The following is an 18759-nucleotide window of genomic DNA, read 5'->3' as shown; positions in this document are numbered from 1 at the left end:
AGCAAAGGACAAATATTTATGTGCTTGTACATGTTAGCAGTGCATTAAAATGTTTAAATGTATGTATGAAAATGTCTCTGCATAAAAAACAGGCTGATAAACACAGTGGTTCCACAAAAGTATGAGTCATTGGCTGCATTCCTACATAATGCTAAACTGGTTTAGTGCTACATGCAGAATCTGGAACCAGTGGCAGGAATAGGTGATTATAGTGAAGAAAAACACGTGTTCAATCTGCATCTATGAAACGCAGAATTATAATAATCAGTATTATCTCAAAATGCAAGGTTAGAAACAATTAAATTGCCATGCCACAAAAAGGTACTGCGCACTACATGTTAAAGAGGTATAGAGGCAGCCAAACTAATGGCCCACTCCTGTAAGCTGTGGTAGTGGTTACATGGTAGCGGCTCACAGGATCCTACATAGTAATCCTAACAAAGGTTTATGGGGATGGCTGCTCTCCTTATGCTAGTGCTGCCCTGGTAAGGTAAAGGTAAAGGTACCCCTGCCTGTATGGGCCAGTCTTGCCAGACTCTAGGGTTGTGCGCTCATCTCACTCTATAGGCTGGGAGCCAGCGCTGTCCGCAGACACTTCCGGGTCACGTGGCCAGCATGACAAGCTGCATCTGGCGAGCCAGCGCAGCACACAGAACGCCGTTTACCTTCCCGCTGGTAAGTGGTCCCTATTTATCTACTTGCACCCGGGGGGACCGAACGACGGGAGCGCACCCCGCCACGGGGATTCGAACCGCCGACCATGCGATCGGCAAGTCCTAGGCGCTGAGGTTTGACGCACAGCGCCACCCACGTCACAGTGCTGCCCTGGTACTGATGCCACTTTTGCTCCTGTGCTGGTGCCAGCACCCCAACATATACAATTAGAATAATAGATTGTATACAAATAAGTTTATGCAGCTATTGACAGGGTGGAACGGATCAAGAGGTATGGCCTTTGCAGGAGGCATTCCACTGTAGTCAACATAGTGTTATGGAAATAGTTCGGCCAGTGCAAATATTTTTCCTTGCGCAACAGAATGATTTCCCCCTCTGTGCTGCCTAAATCCAGGGTACACACCAGGGGAAGGAGAGGGGGAGAGGGGGAAATCACAACCCCTTGTGCTGGTGCTAAACCTTGTGCTAGCATGGAAATGTATTTGAATACTGCTCTCCGTCTTCAGTACTGATACGAGTGGAGCAGTTGCTGCTTTCATTGAGCTTTTTTTTGTTGGTACCAGAGCTCCTTCTGCATTAGCTGTTCTGTTGTGGTGGCTCACTCACAAAGGAAGGTTAGTTAGCATACCTGAACATTCTTCTTGGGTTTATTGAAGCCAGCCAGAAGCTGTAGGAGTTTGAGTAATAATTGCATGTCCCTCGGCCATGGCATTCAATAAATGGAATGGCATGAAATTTTTCCAAGCATGATCCTGGAGACGCCAGCGCTTGTCCAGAAGCTTCTGAGCCTGCACCTGTGTACTGTGAGCATACATGTCTTCCATGAAAACCTGTTCACTGGCAATTGTTTGATGATGTGAAATCCACAGCTTAAAATTGAGGCACTATTTGTATCCCAAAATGCAGGAACCACAGTTGCCCATAACAAGTTTTATATAGCAGTTTCTAATTTTTGCCAGTATCATGGTAATACCTTTTACTGGCTACTTTTAGGAACTGTTCCCCCACCCCTTCCTACCATATTACTATTTCCAAAGTGCAGTGAGATCCCCCCTTTCCTTTCTTTCTTACCATAACAAAAGAATACCCTTTCCAAACAGACTGCCAGCCTTGAGGACATGGTGGAACTGAAGTGGTTTGGCTGTGAACTGCTATCATCATTGCAGGGCCTTCACAGACAATGCACCTACAACATGGCATACAAAGTCATTAGGCGGGAAATAGGCAAGGGCTCGTTTAGGATGCAGCCCACAAATTGACTTTTAGCTATCCACTTTCCCTCTCTCCTGCATTTGCCTTCAGTTATGTTGTTATGTAGCCAAATCTAACTAACAATGACATCATTGCTATTAGGAAGAAACTCTACTGTCCCAACAAAACAAAACGGTACTAAAGAGCAGGGCTGCAAAGAGTACTGCCACTTAAATGCCACTGCTGCTGGTGGTGGTGGGGTGTGAAGTGTAGGTGGGTTCCCACAAGGCAAGACATAGTGATAATAGCAAGAACCTTTACTGAACTACAGAACTGAACAACAGGGGCAAAGCAACTGCTTATATACATTTCTGGAGGCCTGGGCCACTCCCACTCCCAACGTGATTGGCTGTCTAAACTTCCAAGCTGCAAATCATAAGACAGAATTTAAGAGCCAATGGCAGAGGCAAAAATCCTGAAATGTTCTGTGATTGGATATCATGTATCGAATCAGAACACAGGGGATCAGAATCCTTAGTCCAGACTCAAGATCAGGCAATACACACCACTGAATACATAACAGCATGGCATCTTGGAAAATGGGCACCTGGTTGGCAATGAACAGGTGCCTGGTGGGGCGACAATTTTCTGCCCTCCATGCCCCCACCGCCTTAGCAAGTTGTGTCAATTTGCACAATGATTGGGCTGGCCCTGACCTTCTCCACAAATCTGTACTAGAAACAGTTGACAAATCATAATCTACGACACATTTATCCAAAACAAATGAGCAAACAAATCCATGTGAAAACACAAACAGAAAAGGAACACAACTACTACCTGCTAATATAAGGCTCCAAAGCTTTCCCAGAAATTGGTGCCATATCTAATGGCATTGGCTCTGCCGTTGACAGCCAGTATGAATAGTCATTGCGAGAAGCAAATCTGCAAACGTTACTTGGATTACATAATAAAAAAGGCATGGTGGTAAATCTCTGAAGGCAGCTACCGGCTGAACCTAGAAGATTCAGAAGAGAAGCTATGATGAGCTTCTTTGTACAGATCTGTTGCAAAATCTGATTTATAGTACAGTAATAAGCAACTGAGACGCTGTAATAGGGGCAACTTCAGAATAACTAGGGGTGGCAAAGGCCCTTTATTAATGGAGAAAGGCTTTAATCCATGCTATTTAACACCTAAATATAGTGTGACTGAAAGATAAGGGAGTGGGAAATATTTTGGAGATTAGACACTACAGTTGGAATCATCCCTCCACTCTAACAAAGGAAATGCAATTGCATGAGATAAAACTTAAAAAATCGGAAACGATGAGAACTCAATGTTGCAGCACTTCTGTAACATTTATGCAACAGCTGTAATAAAGGAGCATATAATGTCATGTAAAGAAATGCAGATAGGAACTAAAGTGGCTAAAGGAAAATGTAATGTCTCTGTTACGCTATTATTTTCCAGGGGTTCTCATCAAGAGAAATAACTATAGGAGGCTACTTTCTCAGGCCTGTTCAAAAAAGCACAATCTGCTCCAGGGTGAGTAGCATTAAAAAAATACTTTTCCTTACATAATTATGTAATCTACGCCAGGCACTGAGATGTTTTCTTTTGTGTAACAACAGAGTTGGTATGGTTGTCCTGCTGAATAAAAATGTCCCCTTTAAAAGAAATCAACTGAAGCATATATTTATAAAAGTACCAAGATCTTGCCCATGTGCTTGCTCGTTCCCTTGTACAAATAAGAGAGAATAACCACTATAGATTTGAGATGTCCCAGATGGACATGACGGAATCTCTGTTGACTGGCTGTGCCGAGAAAAGATGAAGCCCCTTTTGACTGGGCCAGTTAAGCAACTTCCTGGGAATCCAGGGAGTCCCTTCCCACCAGGAAACCCAAGCATTCCAGGCAAACCTAAAATAAATAAAAAAATAGGTAAAAAAAACCCAAACAAACCAGATGTATTTGTGTTTTCATATCTGAGAGAGCATGCATGTCAGGGTAGGATATGTCGTTTTGGCTCCATGTGCCAGATCTTTATCAGGATCAGCCTCAAGGGGCAAACTTGATTGGTGCGGGACTGCCCTCCTCCGTTCAAAATCACCTGCATGGCTTTGCAAGTCTTATCAGGAGGGAGGCTGCCTCAAATGGTGCTTTGCAGACATTTTGCTCTAGGTCTCTTTAAGCGAGTGGATGGCAGCTGTGGCAGTGGGGGAGGGATTCCCCCATCTCCCCACCACCACCCATCACTAGGCAAAGGGCTCTAATTTTTCTTCATCAACTGATGAGTGGGAATTAAATCCTGTGTGATCCAGGGCAGCACAGCCAATGTGAGATTAAACCCTGTCCTCCCATCCATCAACTGATGTCACCAGTGACATCACCAATGATGTCAGCTGATGGGTGGGTACACATGGTTTAGGGAAAACGGCCTGGAATAGCCAACTAGACCCCATGGAGGGCAGAGGTTGGCCCATGGGCTGGGGGTTCCTCACCCCTGCTGTATGTGAACACAATTTGCACAATTATCATATCTTGGCCAACCTGACCTTGTGGTATCAACACATTAAACAACAAAAAAAGTCACCGTTGGTATGTGGTTAGACTTGCAAGATCAAAGCAGGAGAAATAAATTTTACAAAGCAACCTGGTTTTTGTTTTGTGGTGATAGTCCGTAATACAGACTATCACATACTATCACATACAGACTATGTGAAAGGAAACATTTCTGGGAAAGTGTTAATAATCTAAGGACTGTGGCAGTGCCTTTGTATTTTAAAAAAATGACATCTCCCCTGGCACTACAGACCAATGAAGTAGCTGGAGAAAGCTTCCAATATTTTACAAATCCTAGATAAACTAAAGAGAGGCAGAACAATCCTAATAAGGAACCATGAGTCATGGGGCGGTAGATTTATCACCTGCTGGCTGGGGTAGAAGGTTGTGGAAGCAGTGTCCCCTCTACCTCGGCCACCCCTGGTTGAAGTCAAAGGCAGCTGCACCATCTGGCGAGAGGGGGGCGAGGACCAAGGGCTCCCTCAAAATTTTCAAGGAGGGGGTTGGGCCCCCTCAAAATTCAACAGTGACCAATACACTGCCTACAAGGGATCTTCAGGTATTTCAGGGCTGTGCACTCAAAACTAGCTAATGACACAAATGTAATTATTACAGTGTAGCACTATCTATATCTCATTTACAGTACCTTTCGGGCCTTGAAAACCCTTGTCTCCTTTTAGTCCAGGTGGTCCAGGTATGCCAGGTATCCCAAGACGACCTAGCTGGCCCTTTACACCTGGGGGTCCTGGATTCATATAATAAAGCACATGTTAGCATATAGTAAAGTATCAATGTAGGCACCCTCTGGATTTGTCCTCAGGTTTCAATAACCTATCTGATTTTGAAGCAAATAAGGAATATTTAAATAGCTGGAATATTTTGCTGTGTGGGACATGAGTGACTATTTACAGCAATGAAAAACACCTATTCGTTGCTTTAATATACATTTCGATTTGCAATGCCTTTTTTAAAAAATAAAATAAAAATAAAAGGTCCTTCCAAGGCTCGTATTATGTTACTTGTATATAACATTCTGAGCTTAACATTTTAATATATTTTAATGCTTCAAAAGCTTTAGTATTTTGTTTTTAGTGCTAGTTTGTTGCTAGTTGCTATTGTTAACTTTTATAATTATTTGTATGCTGGAAGCTGCCTTGAAAGGGTTTGACCTGAAAACAAAGCCTAGGAATAGTTAAATGAATAAATGCAACTGGATTGCAAATTGCTGCAGATCTATGTGCCCCACTGTGTTTATCTACGCCAGGACAGGGGAATTTTTTCCCATCAAGGGTCACATTTCCTTCTGGGCCACATACCAGCAGTGGGTGGAGCCAGAGAAAAACGTGGGCCGAAGAACGAATGCCAACTTATACAGTAGGCTAGTCTCTGTCTCTCTGTCTCTCTCTCACCTTTCTCTATCCAGACAAGCAAGAGACATGATAAAAGTTAAAGGACCTATTCCAGCTGGGGCAAAAACTTTTATGGTGCCATGTCTTAGGTTATGCAGGACATGTTATCTGGCTCTGATGTTCCTCTTCTCTATTAGATAAAACAGAAGGGAGATATTATGAAACTTGTACCTGGCGGCCCTGGTGGTCCTCTGGGACCTGGATCTCCTGGGCTTCCTAGGTTTCCTGGAGGTCCAGCAGGACCTGGGTTTCCTGGGAAAGAGACAGCAGCCACGGGTGCTCCAGGCGGACCTAGTAAATGAATGGATAAACAAATAATTGGTTATTGTATTAAAAAACAAAGGAGATGAGGTAGGAAGGTAGACCTAGAGAAATGATGAGGATATGCAAATCCTGCCTTCCTCCCAAAGGAACCATGGGCAGCTTTATAGATACTGGTCAAGTATACTCACCAGATGGTCCCTTTGACCCTGCAGGTCCTGGTACTCCTATTTGCCCAGGTGGTCCTTGATTACCCTTTTCTCCTGAAAAGAAGACCTGACATCATTAGAAATGAGACAGTCTTGTTAAGAGTTGCTATGAATGATGTTCATAATAATAGGTAGTGTTTGGTTTTTTTTTAAAAAAAGTGGAGGCTGTCTTGGGGGCCACATAGAAACGTTTGTAGGCTAGATATGGCCTGTAGGCTGCAGGCTAGCCACTCTTGATTTAATCTGTGCAATCTCCCAGCAACTAATATTAATACATGTCGAATTTGAAGCAAGCTACACTGAGTTCAATGTGACTTATTTTCAGGTAACTATGTATAGCAAGGATGGGGAACCTGTGGCCCTCCATATGTTGCTGGACCACAATCCCATCAGCCCTGACCATTGGCCATGCTGGCCAGGACTGATGGGAAATGTCTAGCAACATATTGAGGGCCAGAGGTTTCACATTCCTAGTGTATAGGATTGCAGCCTAATATTGATTTTGTATCAAATAAACACAACTGCTGCCCTTCCTAAAGTTCCAAGTTGGCTCATTGCTTAGGGGAATTTTTGTACCTATAAGAAACACATGAGACAAATAATTGGGTTATTAAATAAAATAAAATGGTGATAATTTTATTAATATATCAATCTGCATTGACCTACTTCATTAGGTTAGCATAGCCTGAAACTCCTTCTTGGAAGTAAGTCCTGCTGAACACTGTTAAATACACTTCCAATGGAGTAAATGCAAATGTTTTTCCCCAATTCCTTTTCTCCCAGGGTATGCCTCTATGTCTTTGGATGAGATGTGCTGGCCCAGTTTCCACCAGCCCTTCCTCCTTCTGTCTAAATAATCCTACCCTGACTTTGAAGCCCAGGAATGTAGCAAATGTAGTCCATGCACTGCCACCCATCTAAAGATGAGTCAAGGAATGCCTGGCTGAGTCACACTTCTCTGCCCAGAAAATAAGCCTTGAGTATATGAGGCTGTGGTCTAAGCCTAGGGCTTGCCAATCAGAAGGTTGGCAGTTCGAATCCCTGTGACGGGGTGAGCTCCCATTGTTCGGTCCCTGCTCCTGCCCACCTAGCAGTTGGAAAGCACGTCAAAAGTGCAAGTAGATAAATAGGTACCACTCTGGCGGGAAGGTAAACAGCATTTCCGTGCGCTGCTCTGGTTCACCAGAAGCGGCTTAGTCATGCTGGCCACATGACCCGGAAGCTGTCTGTGGACAAATGCCGGCTCCCTCGGCCTATAGAGCGAGATGAGCGTCTCAACCCAAGTCGTCTGCGACTGGACCTAACGGTCAGGGGTACCTTTACCTTTTTATATGAGGTGGGCAGACATCCTGAAGCCACGTAGCCCTGATACAATGGTCTTATGATGAACTTCTAGCATCCAAATGATGCTCTGGTGCTCACTACTGTACCCTGTTTAATTGTTTCTCCCCTTAACTTGCACTGCAAGGCAAGCTTTTACATTTTGTAGTGCATTTAGTTATAAGTCACTTTGTGTACCTTGGTAGAAACAGAAATGCAGAACAGAAAAACGACAACAGCTGTAACCTAGTTAAGAACTGAATTATCACATTCCAAATGCTTCCTGTTGCTTAGCTCAAAGGCTCATTTCCAAAGCAGCTGCACAGCAGGATACTTAAAAAAGAAAACTTTCCCCTTAACTGGCCTATGTCCAAAGGCAAAGAAGAAAAAGAAGGAGGGATTCATCCTACTTACTCATCAGTGGCAACTAGTTCTTTTTACATTGCATTGTTAGGAAGGCAGGTATAATAATAATAACAATAATAATAATAATAATTATTATTATTATTAATACCCCGCCCATCTGGCTGAGTTTCCCCTGCCACTGTGGGCGGCTCCCAATCGAGTATTAAAAACAATACAGCATTAAATATTAAAAACTTCCCTAAATAGGTAGGCGCAAACCTTGTCTGCTGTTCAACTGCTGGTCCACACAACGAAGGGGACTCTGGCAATATCGTTCCCCGGAAACAGTTCACCTAAGGAGTGGAACTGCAGCAATACGAGGAAGCATGTGAAGGAGACAAGGCCAGGCCTGCAAGGATGGCCCAGTATAACCAATCTGGTGTTCCTGCTGGTGGTACACCTGTGCAGCCCCAACCTCACCATCTGCCTCGCTCCTCCTGGTAAGCTGTAGTGAGTGACTCCACTGCTGGGAGGCTATTGTTGCAGCTCCGCTTTGCTGGGTGAGCCGCTCCTGCCATTCTCTGCATCCTCCCCGCCTTCCTGGTCCTGTTCCTCCTCCTCCTTGTTTCTACTTCCTGATCACCTGCCCTTTTTCTAAAGTGTCAATAGTGAGGAGACGGGAGAAGCATCCTGCACTTGCCTTGCATTCTCCCCCTGGACAGTTGTGTGAATTGGGAGAAGGCAAATGAATGAGCAGCAAAGTCACTGCGTAAGGTGGGACCCATTCATAACTCCTTTGCCCAAGGCCTCCCAAAACCTGGAACCTGCACTGCAAAATGATAGCAACAAACCAACTGCAACTCCAGAGCTGCCAACTTTCTACCCCTTATTCTATGGAAAAAGCTCTGTGTCCACTGCGTGCCAGTCTCTCTGTTTACTCATGAAGCGCAGTATACAAAACACTCATTTATTATTTACTGAAATGTATCCAGGCAGTCTTTTGTATAAAATAACAAGGTGATTTACGAAGTTAGTCAAATACCTTTGATGCCTGGGAATCCGGGAAAACCAGGTTCACCTCTAGGACCTTGATAGCCAGGGATGCCTTCAATTCCCTGTAAGTCAGACAACAAGATGAGAAAAATAATCTTGTTTCAGTAACTATACACAAGCTAGACTTGCTTGTTGGTTTTCAGCAGTTTCTGTGAGCAGGGAGAGGATGGAGGCAGAGAAAGGCAAAATGAGACAACAGTCTGGCTGCAGGGCATTTGCAGGGGAGAATTTGGCAAGTTCGTGAGTTGGTATAAAAATATTTCTCTCACTTGCTGATATCCCCTGTAAGTGAGGGGAAAGATTTCTGTAACAGATCTCTAGCACCACCCAAATTCTTACTGTTCCTGGAAAGACAGTGTTGCTACAAGATTCTCCTGCTGTTAGAAAGAGACACTGTTGGCAAAATCAGTAACGATTTTGAGTGGTCTGCTATTTCCCCAGTTATTTAGTAAGGCAAATATAGCTGAATTTCAATCAACAGCAGATTAGCCAAGAGGCAGATTTCTGAATAAGTCTCAAAAGTTGCAGCATTAGAGTGACTAGACTTAATGAGAGGAGAGCTTCTTTTACTGAAGTCCTCAGAGTTAAAATGGTGCTTTCTAGGATAAGTGTGAAAGACTGCAAACTAGATATTCCCCTAATTGTTGATAAATATCCTGGCATTGATAATATGACAATATCTTATTACTGAAATATGAATTTGTTTAAATGCACCAATAACTGTATGATATAAAAATAAGTGAAATCTCCTAGGTGCCTACACAATGATGCTCACATCTCATTTTTCTATTTTGTAGTAATTTTGTTTTGGTTTCTTTGCTAAAATGTGTTGCAGCCTACAACCAAAGGTTAAAATAGTGAGTGGATAATTAAATGTAATTATTTCACTTACTGCTGGCCCAGGTAGACCAACGTCACCTCTAGTTCCTGGTGGGCCTGGTAAGCCATCATTTCCTTGAACACCTTTATTTCCTTTAATACTATAGCCAGGGAGTCCAGCAGGTCCTGGAATACCAGGGACACCTATATTGTTTTAAAAAGGAGATAGTTTTATAATACATACAACAGGAAAATGTTTTTATACCAGGAATTGTGTGGAATTCAGAGAGGCACAACCTACATTATAACTGAAAGTGAGTCAGCCTAACTTGTTAAGTATTATCTCACAGTCTCTCTTTTACTTGTGTTAGGTATGATAAAATAACAGTTCCTACCTGGTTTTCCATCAGGACCAGGGGGGCCTCTGTTTCCTTTTTGGCCATCAATTATTGCACCTGGTTTCCCGGGAAGTCCTGGTTGTCCAGGTAAGCCTGGAGGTCCAATTGGTCCCTGGTCTCCCATACTACCTTTAATACCTGGTGGCCCTGGTATACCCGGCACCCCAATGTCTCCTTTGACACCTATGCAGTATTTAAACAACCATTAGGTACAGGTTAGTCAACTTTAATATACCAGTACTTTTAAAGAGGCATGACACATTTTAGGTGCATGGCAACCAAAATCAAAAAGCAATAGACAAGTAACATTTTGAAGTAAACTGGTTTACTCTGCACTTAAGTGTAGGAATGAAAATCACGGGAGACGAGTAGTAGGTGTCATGTGAGAGGCGTCTGCCGGGGAAGCCCCGGGAACTCTCTTTTATTGAATATTACAAACATTGCCACAGGTGTGGTTGTGGCTGATTGGTTGATACAAACACAAAGAAACTCATTGCCTATTGGTTAATGCAAATGCAAGGCGGGAATTACATGTGAGGGGTGGGAATTACATGTGAACATTAATCACTGGTAGATTAAAGGCTGGGAAACGAGGTTGGGACTAGACAAGCATGAAACCTCCTAACTAAAGATTAATATGGCATGAAACAATTACTAATGATTGATCATAACATGAAAGAATACAATAATCAAGTTCTAGAGATGTGGTCAGCTATGCATGGAATACAAGTCACCATGAACTTTAGGTGAACGGAGCGATGAGGGAATGTCTTGGTGTTTGGAGCAGGTTCGTACAGTGTGTGCAGAAACAGAGAGAAGATTATAAGCGAGACTTCCCAGAATGCAAGAGAAAAGAAGCAATACTTCCCATAGCAAGACTTCCCATAAGGCCACAGTTATGTGTAGAAAGAGATGCAATGCTTCCCTATAATGCAACAGTTATGTGCAGAGGGAAAACATATGTGCAGAAGGAAAACTTCCCTTTACTTAAGCAGACAGAATTAAGCTCGTTTTAAGACTTACAGTTCTGACTTTCATTCCCCCCCCCAAAAAAACCACAACAATTTAATTTTACCTTTAGGACCAGGAATGCCTGGAGGACCAGGAATCTGCTGTCCTGGAGAACCTGTATTCATAATTGTTTTCATTACAAATGCAGAACAAAAATACAATACAATACATTGCAATAACAAGAAGAGAAACATAGCTGAATGCAATACTGAAAATCCTTATTTCTAGGATTCACAAACATATATCTATCCAGTAACAAAGTATTTGCACATATTTGCCTGGACCATTACTGCATTACACATTCTAGCTGATATTAACCAATGTATTGCTAGTTCTAGGTCTTTTTCAGGATTCCTCCTTTCAAATACTCCAAAAGTGCAGCTTTAGAAGCAAATGGAATGTCAGGCTCAGTTATCTTCCCCAATATTTTCCTCTTAACAAACCCGACCCCACCCCCATCCATCTCCCCTCCCACCACCCCTTTCTTTTTTTTCTTTTTTTTTCTTCTCCCCCTAATGCCTCAACAAATGAAACAGATTTGTAAAAATGTTACATGGGAAAAAAAATACGAGGCATTACACTTACCTCTGTAAAACAAGAAAACCCTTAATAAAATATTTTTAAAAATAAAAATAAAAAACAAACCCGAATAACTGAAAAAGATCTGTACCTAGCAGCTGACATCTCCAGTTATTATCATCCAAATCACTCCTATTTGTGTGTTGTTGTTGTTTTTAAAGAATCAAAACTGAAACTTTTAGTAATTATCAAACTACTTTGAAAACTTGATCAATACATTACTTATTTTTAATCTGCAATAAAAGCAACAAAAAGTTAAAAATGTGAGAGCTTTTCAACAGTATAAATTTTGACATGGCATGAATTCCGTAATGACCCCCAAAATATCAGAACATATTGAAACAGAATGAACATTATTAATGGGATACCTTGTGCTCCCTTCTCTCCTGGGGGTCCAGGGATACCATCCTGTCCTTGGCTACCCTTCTCACCAGGTGGTCCAACATCACCCAGTAACCCAGGTGAACCTGAGGACGATGTTGAAAATTTAGCCTTGATGAAAAAATATTATACACTTTATTTGTTAATTTGTGGTTGATGGTTTTATTATTCTTAATATGTGATTGTACCAGAAATGCTTCTTATAGTTGATATCAATGGATAAGTTAGAATGACAATTTACTTTATAATAATTTAAAAAGTTACAATATTATCAATTAATTACGTTGTCATATTAGGTTTTGAAATGATCTAATATTGGTGCATCATTGTAGTGATGTGTTGATCATTCACATATTATTCATTACTTAAATGTGCATGCCACTCTTAGGTCCAAAGCAGCTCACAACACAACGAAATGAATGGGAAAGCTCATATTTTCTATTGTGAGCAGGAGAGTGGCCCTGCAAGGAGTAATGAGAGGCTTTTGTTGGAGCACTTCATGGTATAGGATAAAGCTGCCAGGAACTGTGCTTTCCTATTCCACAGTAATCCACCCACATTTCCCATGGCACCAGTGGAAGATAGGTGATCAGCAACTGTGGTTGCTCCTGTGCCTCCTTAATGTTGGTATCACCTGCCATTATATCAAGAGAGCCAGTGTGGTGTAGTGGTTAAGAGTGGTAGACTTGTAATCTGGTGAACCAGGTTCGCGTCTCCGCTCCTCCACATGCAGCTGCTGGGTGACCTTGGGCCAGTCACACTTCTTTGAAGTCTCTCAGCCCCGCTCACCTCACAGAGTGTTTGTTGTGGGGGAGGAAGGGAAAGGAGAATGTTAGCCGCTTTGAGACTCCTTAAGGGGAGTGAAAGGCAGGATATCAAATCCAAACTCTTCTCTTCTTCAAGATGAAGGAGAGGCGTAGGCAGTAGGAAGTAGGAAGGAGCAACTGCTCACTCACCCTTTCCCTCTGATCAGTATTGAGGATTGTGTCCAGAGAGAAAACCTACATGACATATAATCCACCAAGCGAAATGTTATCAGTGAAATATGGTGGCTCAGCAGCAATTTGGCAAACCTCCTAGTTTGACAGTTTGCCTAGCACTGCAAAAAGAGAGTGGATGGCTATGAGTATGTGTGTTTGTCTCAAGCTGCACAATACAGGGCAGATGGGCTGCATGTAACTTTCTGAGTCACAATTTGCTGCTCTGCAGCTTAACTGTAGCAGTCAGTTTCATAGGATCACAGAGTTGGAAGAAAACTTCTGGTCATGTAGTAGCAATCCCTGCTCAGCGCAGGGCTTGTTATGCAGCATGCAAGTGATCCATTCTAAACAATGTAAGTAGGAAAAGACAGCTGCCTAGCTTCTGGTTAAATGCCTCCTGCAAAGTAGAGCCCAGCATGGAAAGTGTGTACATTGAAAAATATAGGTGAGTTCTAGAATTGGCCAGTACAAATTCTGGCCCACCAGTGGGAAACCTCAGTGGTAGAGACCAGAAGAGATGAAGCAGTTTTTCATTGAAGTATATAGAAAAAGCTATGAAAAACTAAAACATTGTGGATTGCATCCAACTTTATACTCTGAATAGAGCCACTGATATTAATGAACCTAAGTTAACTTAAATGAGTCTATTTTGAGTAGGACCAGCATTGCTTATCACCCACTGATTTTTCTTCAACAGTGAGAAAAAGAGGAAAAATAAAGACAGAAAAAGAACTACAAATAGGCAAACAAGCAACAGACCTGGAGAGCCTCTGATGCCATTTTGTCCTGGTAATCCTTTAGTGCCTTTAATACCATTACTGCCAGTAGGTCCTGATTGTCCTGCAAAGGAGAGAACGAGAGAGAGAAGAAATGCAACTTTCATTTGTGAATGTTTGCTCTTTATACAGCTAACACAGAGACCATTGCTACATTAACTTCAGTAAAAATGCATTACTCCCAATAACAGTGCTCTCTGTACTGAACTGTGCTGTACTGAGCCCTGTTTATCTAAATGAGAAACTCAGGATTTAACGGAGCCATCAATAGAAGAAGAGTCTATTTTGGATCATTGTATTAACACACACACCACTTTGTATCTCTTTTGCACAATGGGTTTTCCTTCCCCCCTGATTTGATATTCAGTTGTGCAACCAGCTGCATGGGAGTTATTACCTAGATCAGCTTTGTATTAAAATACCCCAAGGAGAACCTGTGCTGTATGAGTGAAACTGCATTACTGAATAATATGATTTGCATGGCATTATACTGTTTCTGTTAGCGTGCATTCACATGGAGCATCAATCACAAGCCACAAGGGCACTGTTAATGATTCCTAGGATGATTGCTGCTGGTTCAAATGGCAGTTCAGGGTCAAGCAGGAATGGCATCAGTTGGCAGTGTTTGAAGTATTTCCTGTGGCACAAAATCCCTAGGCTAGCTGGTACCTTTTCCATAGAAAGAAGCTGTTTACAGTAGTTGCAGTTTTAGTTCACTTAGAAATTATATTCCACTCTTTGCATTGGTGCCTAAAAACACACACTTTACCTGGAATTCCTGGTAAACCAGAGTCCCCTCTGTTTCCAGATAGTCCAGGTTCTCCAACAAGCCCTGGCCGTCCTGGTGATCCACTTTCACCTTTTCTTCCTCTTTCTCCTGGGGGACCTGGATCACCCTAGCAAGCATCAATGGGAAACAGGATCATGGTAAATAACAATCAAACCTATTAAGCACAGCCTGGACCCATGGATCTATTACTTTCTATACCTCAGGTCCTGGGTCCCCAGGAGGTCCAGATCCAGGACAGGCTGGTTCTCCTTTATCCCCTGGAATACCAAACAAGCCAGGTGGCCCTGGTATTCCTGGTGACCCAGGCAAACCAGAAGAACCTCGTTCGCCTTTAGAACCTGCAATGGCATAGACATGGCTATCAGAATAGATATTTTAGATTTTTTTTAATTTCCCAAAGGGGGGGGAGCCACCAAACCAAGTAATGAAAATATGAAATGAGACTGAGTTATAAGCAGCTGTATTATAGTTTCACTCTTCCACAAAGACAACTTTACACACACACACACACACACAGAGAGAGAGAGAGAGAGAGAGAGAGAGAGAGAGATTTCCCCCCCTCTAAGTAAAGGTATATTCAAGACAAATGCAGGAAGAACTTGAAAAATAATGAGAAATGAGTATTTTGGCCTTAATAAAATTATTACGAGCTGTGCTGTTCCCCACAAAAAACTGTGAAACACCATTCCCCATTTATGCACAGCTTGCTCCAATTCAGTCCTTACAAATGAATTAATCACTAAATTCAGCTATTTGTTTTTCAGGTGGCTATTACAGTACTATTCCCCTGATGGCTCTTCAGATACATGGGTAAAATCACCTGGCACTCCCATGTCCCCTCTGTCTCCTGGAGCTCCTGTCAATCCCTGTCCACCAAGAATTCCTGGAAGTCCCTTGTCTCCTTTGGAACCTGAAAGTATAATCAATTGCACATATTTTGATGCACTTCAGGATTAGATGGGATGCCATGGATCATTATCCAAAAGAAAGAACAGTGTTCTTGGTTACTCTGTTCTACACCTGCTACTTATTGCCCCTCAAAGGGTGACTACTCCTACAAGGAATATGGCACTGCTCACATTTTCCCAAGCTGTCCGAATGTATCTCATAAGCATGACATAATGAGTGTGTGGTTAGCATTTTCCTAAAATTAAGGTGCCGCTGCTACTAAGTTTCATCAAGTTTTAAAAATAAAAGATTGGGCATTCTTGAGTTTTTAACCGTTTAATATTTCAAGTACGTTTCACCATGTTAACCAGCACTGGTATGAGAAGTCTCTGCAACTGTTCATTCATCTTATTCTCCATTCACCCATGAGCAAGCGCATAACCATAGATGATTATGGATGCATTATCCCTCACATAACTCTTGTATTAACTAGCTCTTGTCTTAGTTTGACAAATTACTAAAAGAAGGTTCATATTATTTTGTATATCTGATACAGTTTAATATATAAGTAAGTCCATATACCTGGTGGCCCTGGCATTCCTGGTAGTCCATCAGGACCTATGCATCCTTTCAGACCTTGCTCTCCTTTTCCTCCCTTGAGTCCCATTCTTCCAGGAAATCCTACAGCAGCAATGACATGCATTACACTGGAAGTCAGTATCACCACCACTCTCATTAAAAAAACATAACATGATAATTGTAATGGCATCAAGCTGGTTTTAGCAGTAGTAGTAACTGCTGCATATACCTTTAATTCCTCTGTCTCCTTTATCTCCGAAACTCACTTTTGACTCTGATGTTCCAGGAGAACCTTTATCACCTGGTTCACCTTTTTCACCTGAGGATCCCTTTCTTCCTTTTGGTCCTGGGAAGCCAGGAGAACCTGCAAATGAAAAACAAAACAAAACAAAACTGCTTTTATTATTTTTCTTCTCTGCAATTGCAGCACTTTGTCTATTACTTCAAAAGCTGGAAGAAACTTGGCTTGCATTTGGAAAAGTAATAGCATGACACACATTTTGCCAAACATTTACAGAAACTCATGTGGGCCATTTACAGTTTTAGCTTTAAAACGTTTTACCAAGGAGACCACGAGAAATTTAGAACTTATACATTGTCTTATCCAGAAGTCACACTAATTTTGGCCCTTTGTCCTGGCCTGTGACCGTAATAAATCAATTCATTCATTCAGCCCTTTGCCCTATAATACTCCAGCACCAACTAACAGCCAAAAATAATCCAGATTCAAATGACATGCAAATCATATGACCACAAAGCACTGCTAAGCATTGACCTATTAGTCTAGTTAGGAGCAGGATCCATGCTTCTTCTCTGTTTGTTAGGGCTTGAAGGAGGGAACGTACTGAATGCTGCCATAAGCCTGGAAGGTCACAGGTGAAAGCAGCCAAGCAAAGGAGGCTTACAAGCGAAATGGACACAGACAGAGTCTCTCCTGGACAGGCAAAGATAGTGCAGGTTTCTTTTTTAAGCAGAGGTCAGGAAAGTAAGGACCATGGACAGTTCTCAGTGGGCCCTCCCTGACGGAATTTTTCCTCCTATTGCAGCTATGGAGGGATGCTGTCTCAGGAAAGATCTGACAGGCTGACAATGTTTACTTATCGCTGTATAAATAATGAGAAGATAAGAGAAGTGCATTATCACTTACCCCTGCTGCCTCGGATACCTGGATTTCCAAAGACACCAGGTAGCCCGGGATTACCTACGGCGCCCATCAATCCTATTTCTCCTCTTAGACCTGTGGGAAGTGAGCAAAACAGAATACTGTATTACACAGAGATTGTGCATTCCCTATTGCCTGTGTCAGAGTCCAGGCAAAACGAGTATTTATCTATGCATTATCTACAGACTTAATATCATGCCATCGCCTTAATTTGATCGTACCGGACATATCTAAAAAACTCCTGCGAATAAAATGGCAAGCAAGTGGTACTAATAATGTGTTACTTTCCCTTCAAGAAATACCTGGTACACCTGGTACTCCTGGCCTGCCAGGTTGTCCCTTGATGCCAGGAGTTCCTTCATCTCCTTGTGGGCCAGGTAATCCAGGCAGCCCAAATGGTCCTGGGAACCCCGGGATGTCTAATCCTGGAAAACCTGGGTCTCCTTTGGCTCCTAGAACTCCACGTTTTCCTATGATAACAGACACATTGAAATGAACATTATGTGCAAATGTTCCCTAGCCCTACACTGTGGCTAGTTTCAGAACTCACAGGGTTATGGAGTTCTGAGTGACGTCTCTCCATTCCTGAGGCGTGACTAGAAAGAGGGAGTGGCTTTATCTCTCTGCCTGTTTGTCTCTGCTTCCGAAAGAGACAGAAGCAACATGAGCGCTCTGAGCCCAGGAAAGTGCTCTTAATTGTTTAACTGCATGAATAAAGACTGAGTTATAAACACACTGACGTCTAAGTGTGTTTGATCTGCTAAACACCGGGGAGCAACAGCACGCTGCGGGAAAACTCTGCATTTGTGGCTGACGGAGGACGGAGGACCGGGAGCAGAGGCGCCAGGCGGAAGTGTGCCGGGCTTTCATTCAAGCAGCTGCGCCTAATTGGGGTCCAATCCAATTAGCTACGCCACATTATCACAGGTTATGGGTCGCTGATAAATGCTTTGAAGCTGTTGCGACGGTGTGCCGGTGTGTGTTTGAAGTTAGCTGAGAAAACGCTGGAGCCAGCTGGAGTCCTGCCTGTGTCTGGGGCAGAGGAACTTGCTGGGAAGGAGCTGATCTGCTGAACTGGGTGCCGGAAAGCAACTACTGGGAACGTGAGTACGCTGGGCCCTGGGTAGTCAAGTATAGGATTGAACTTTCATTATTTTGTCCGTTCCCTGTTCAACAAACCAAACCTAAACTCAATAGGATTTTATCTGAAGTATCAACAATGTTATAAATATGAATATATTCTCAAAGAGATATCATGTCCCTTTTGTAGAGAGGACCATGACTGCCTACAAGATACTTGACTAAGATATCCTATGTGAAGAAAATGAGACAGACAAGTCTGTGGTTTTGATGAGCACTGCTCCAACCCA

At 42.6% G+C, this 18759-nt stretch overlaps 1 protein-coding gene across 1 annotated transcript in view; it reads right to left on the bottom strand.

Annotated features, from left to right (window-relative positions):
* Positions 1–18759, bottom strand: part of COL4A3 (collagen type IV alpha 3 chain) — a 75608-nt gene that overhangs the window by 4038 nt on the left and 52811 nt on the right. Inside the window, exons 32-51 of the mRNA XM_083742038.1 lie at positions 17692–17859; positions 17375–17464; positions 16457–16591; positions 16231–16329; positions 15581–15670; positions 14959–15098; positions 14740–14866; positions 13954–14034; positions 12202–12300; positions 11319–11369; positions 10241–10426; positions 9919–10049; positions 9016–9088; positions 6291–6362; positions 6010–6129; positions 5076–5174; positions 3575–3787; positions 2704–2881; positions 1747–1861; positions 1304–1476 (exon numbers count right to left, since the gene is read on the bottom strand). Coding sequence (XP_083598164.1) covers positions 1304–1476; positions 1747–1861; positions 2704–2881; positions 3575–3787; positions 5076–5174; positions 6010–6129; positions 6291–6362; positions 9016–9088; positions 9919–10049; positions 10241–10426; positions 11319–11369; positions 12202–12300; positions 13954–14034; positions 14740–14866; positions 14959–15098; positions 15581–15670; positions 16231–16329; positions 16457–16591; positions 17375–17464; positions 17692–17859 — 2440 coding nt within the window. The remainder of the gene's footprint in view (positions 1–1303; positions 1477–1746; positions 1862–2703; positions 2882–3574; positions 3788–5075; positions 5175–6009; positions 6130–6290; positions 6363–9015; positions 9089–9918; positions 10050–10240; positions 10427–11318; positions 11370–12201; positions 12301–13953; positions 14035–14739; positions 14867–14958; positions 15099–15580; positions 15671–16230; positions 16330–16456; positions 16592–17374; positions 17465–17691; positions 17860–18759) is intronic.

Source organism: Podarcis gaigeae, assembly GCF_964106915.1.
Source record: "Podarcis gaigeae genome assembly, chromosome: 5".
Lineage (NCBI taxonomy): Eukaryota > Metazoa > Chordata > Lepidosauria > Squamata > Lacertidae > Podarcis > Podarcis gaigeae.
Note: the sequence above shows the minus strand (reverse complement) of the source record. Positions and strands in the feature narration are given on the sequence as shown.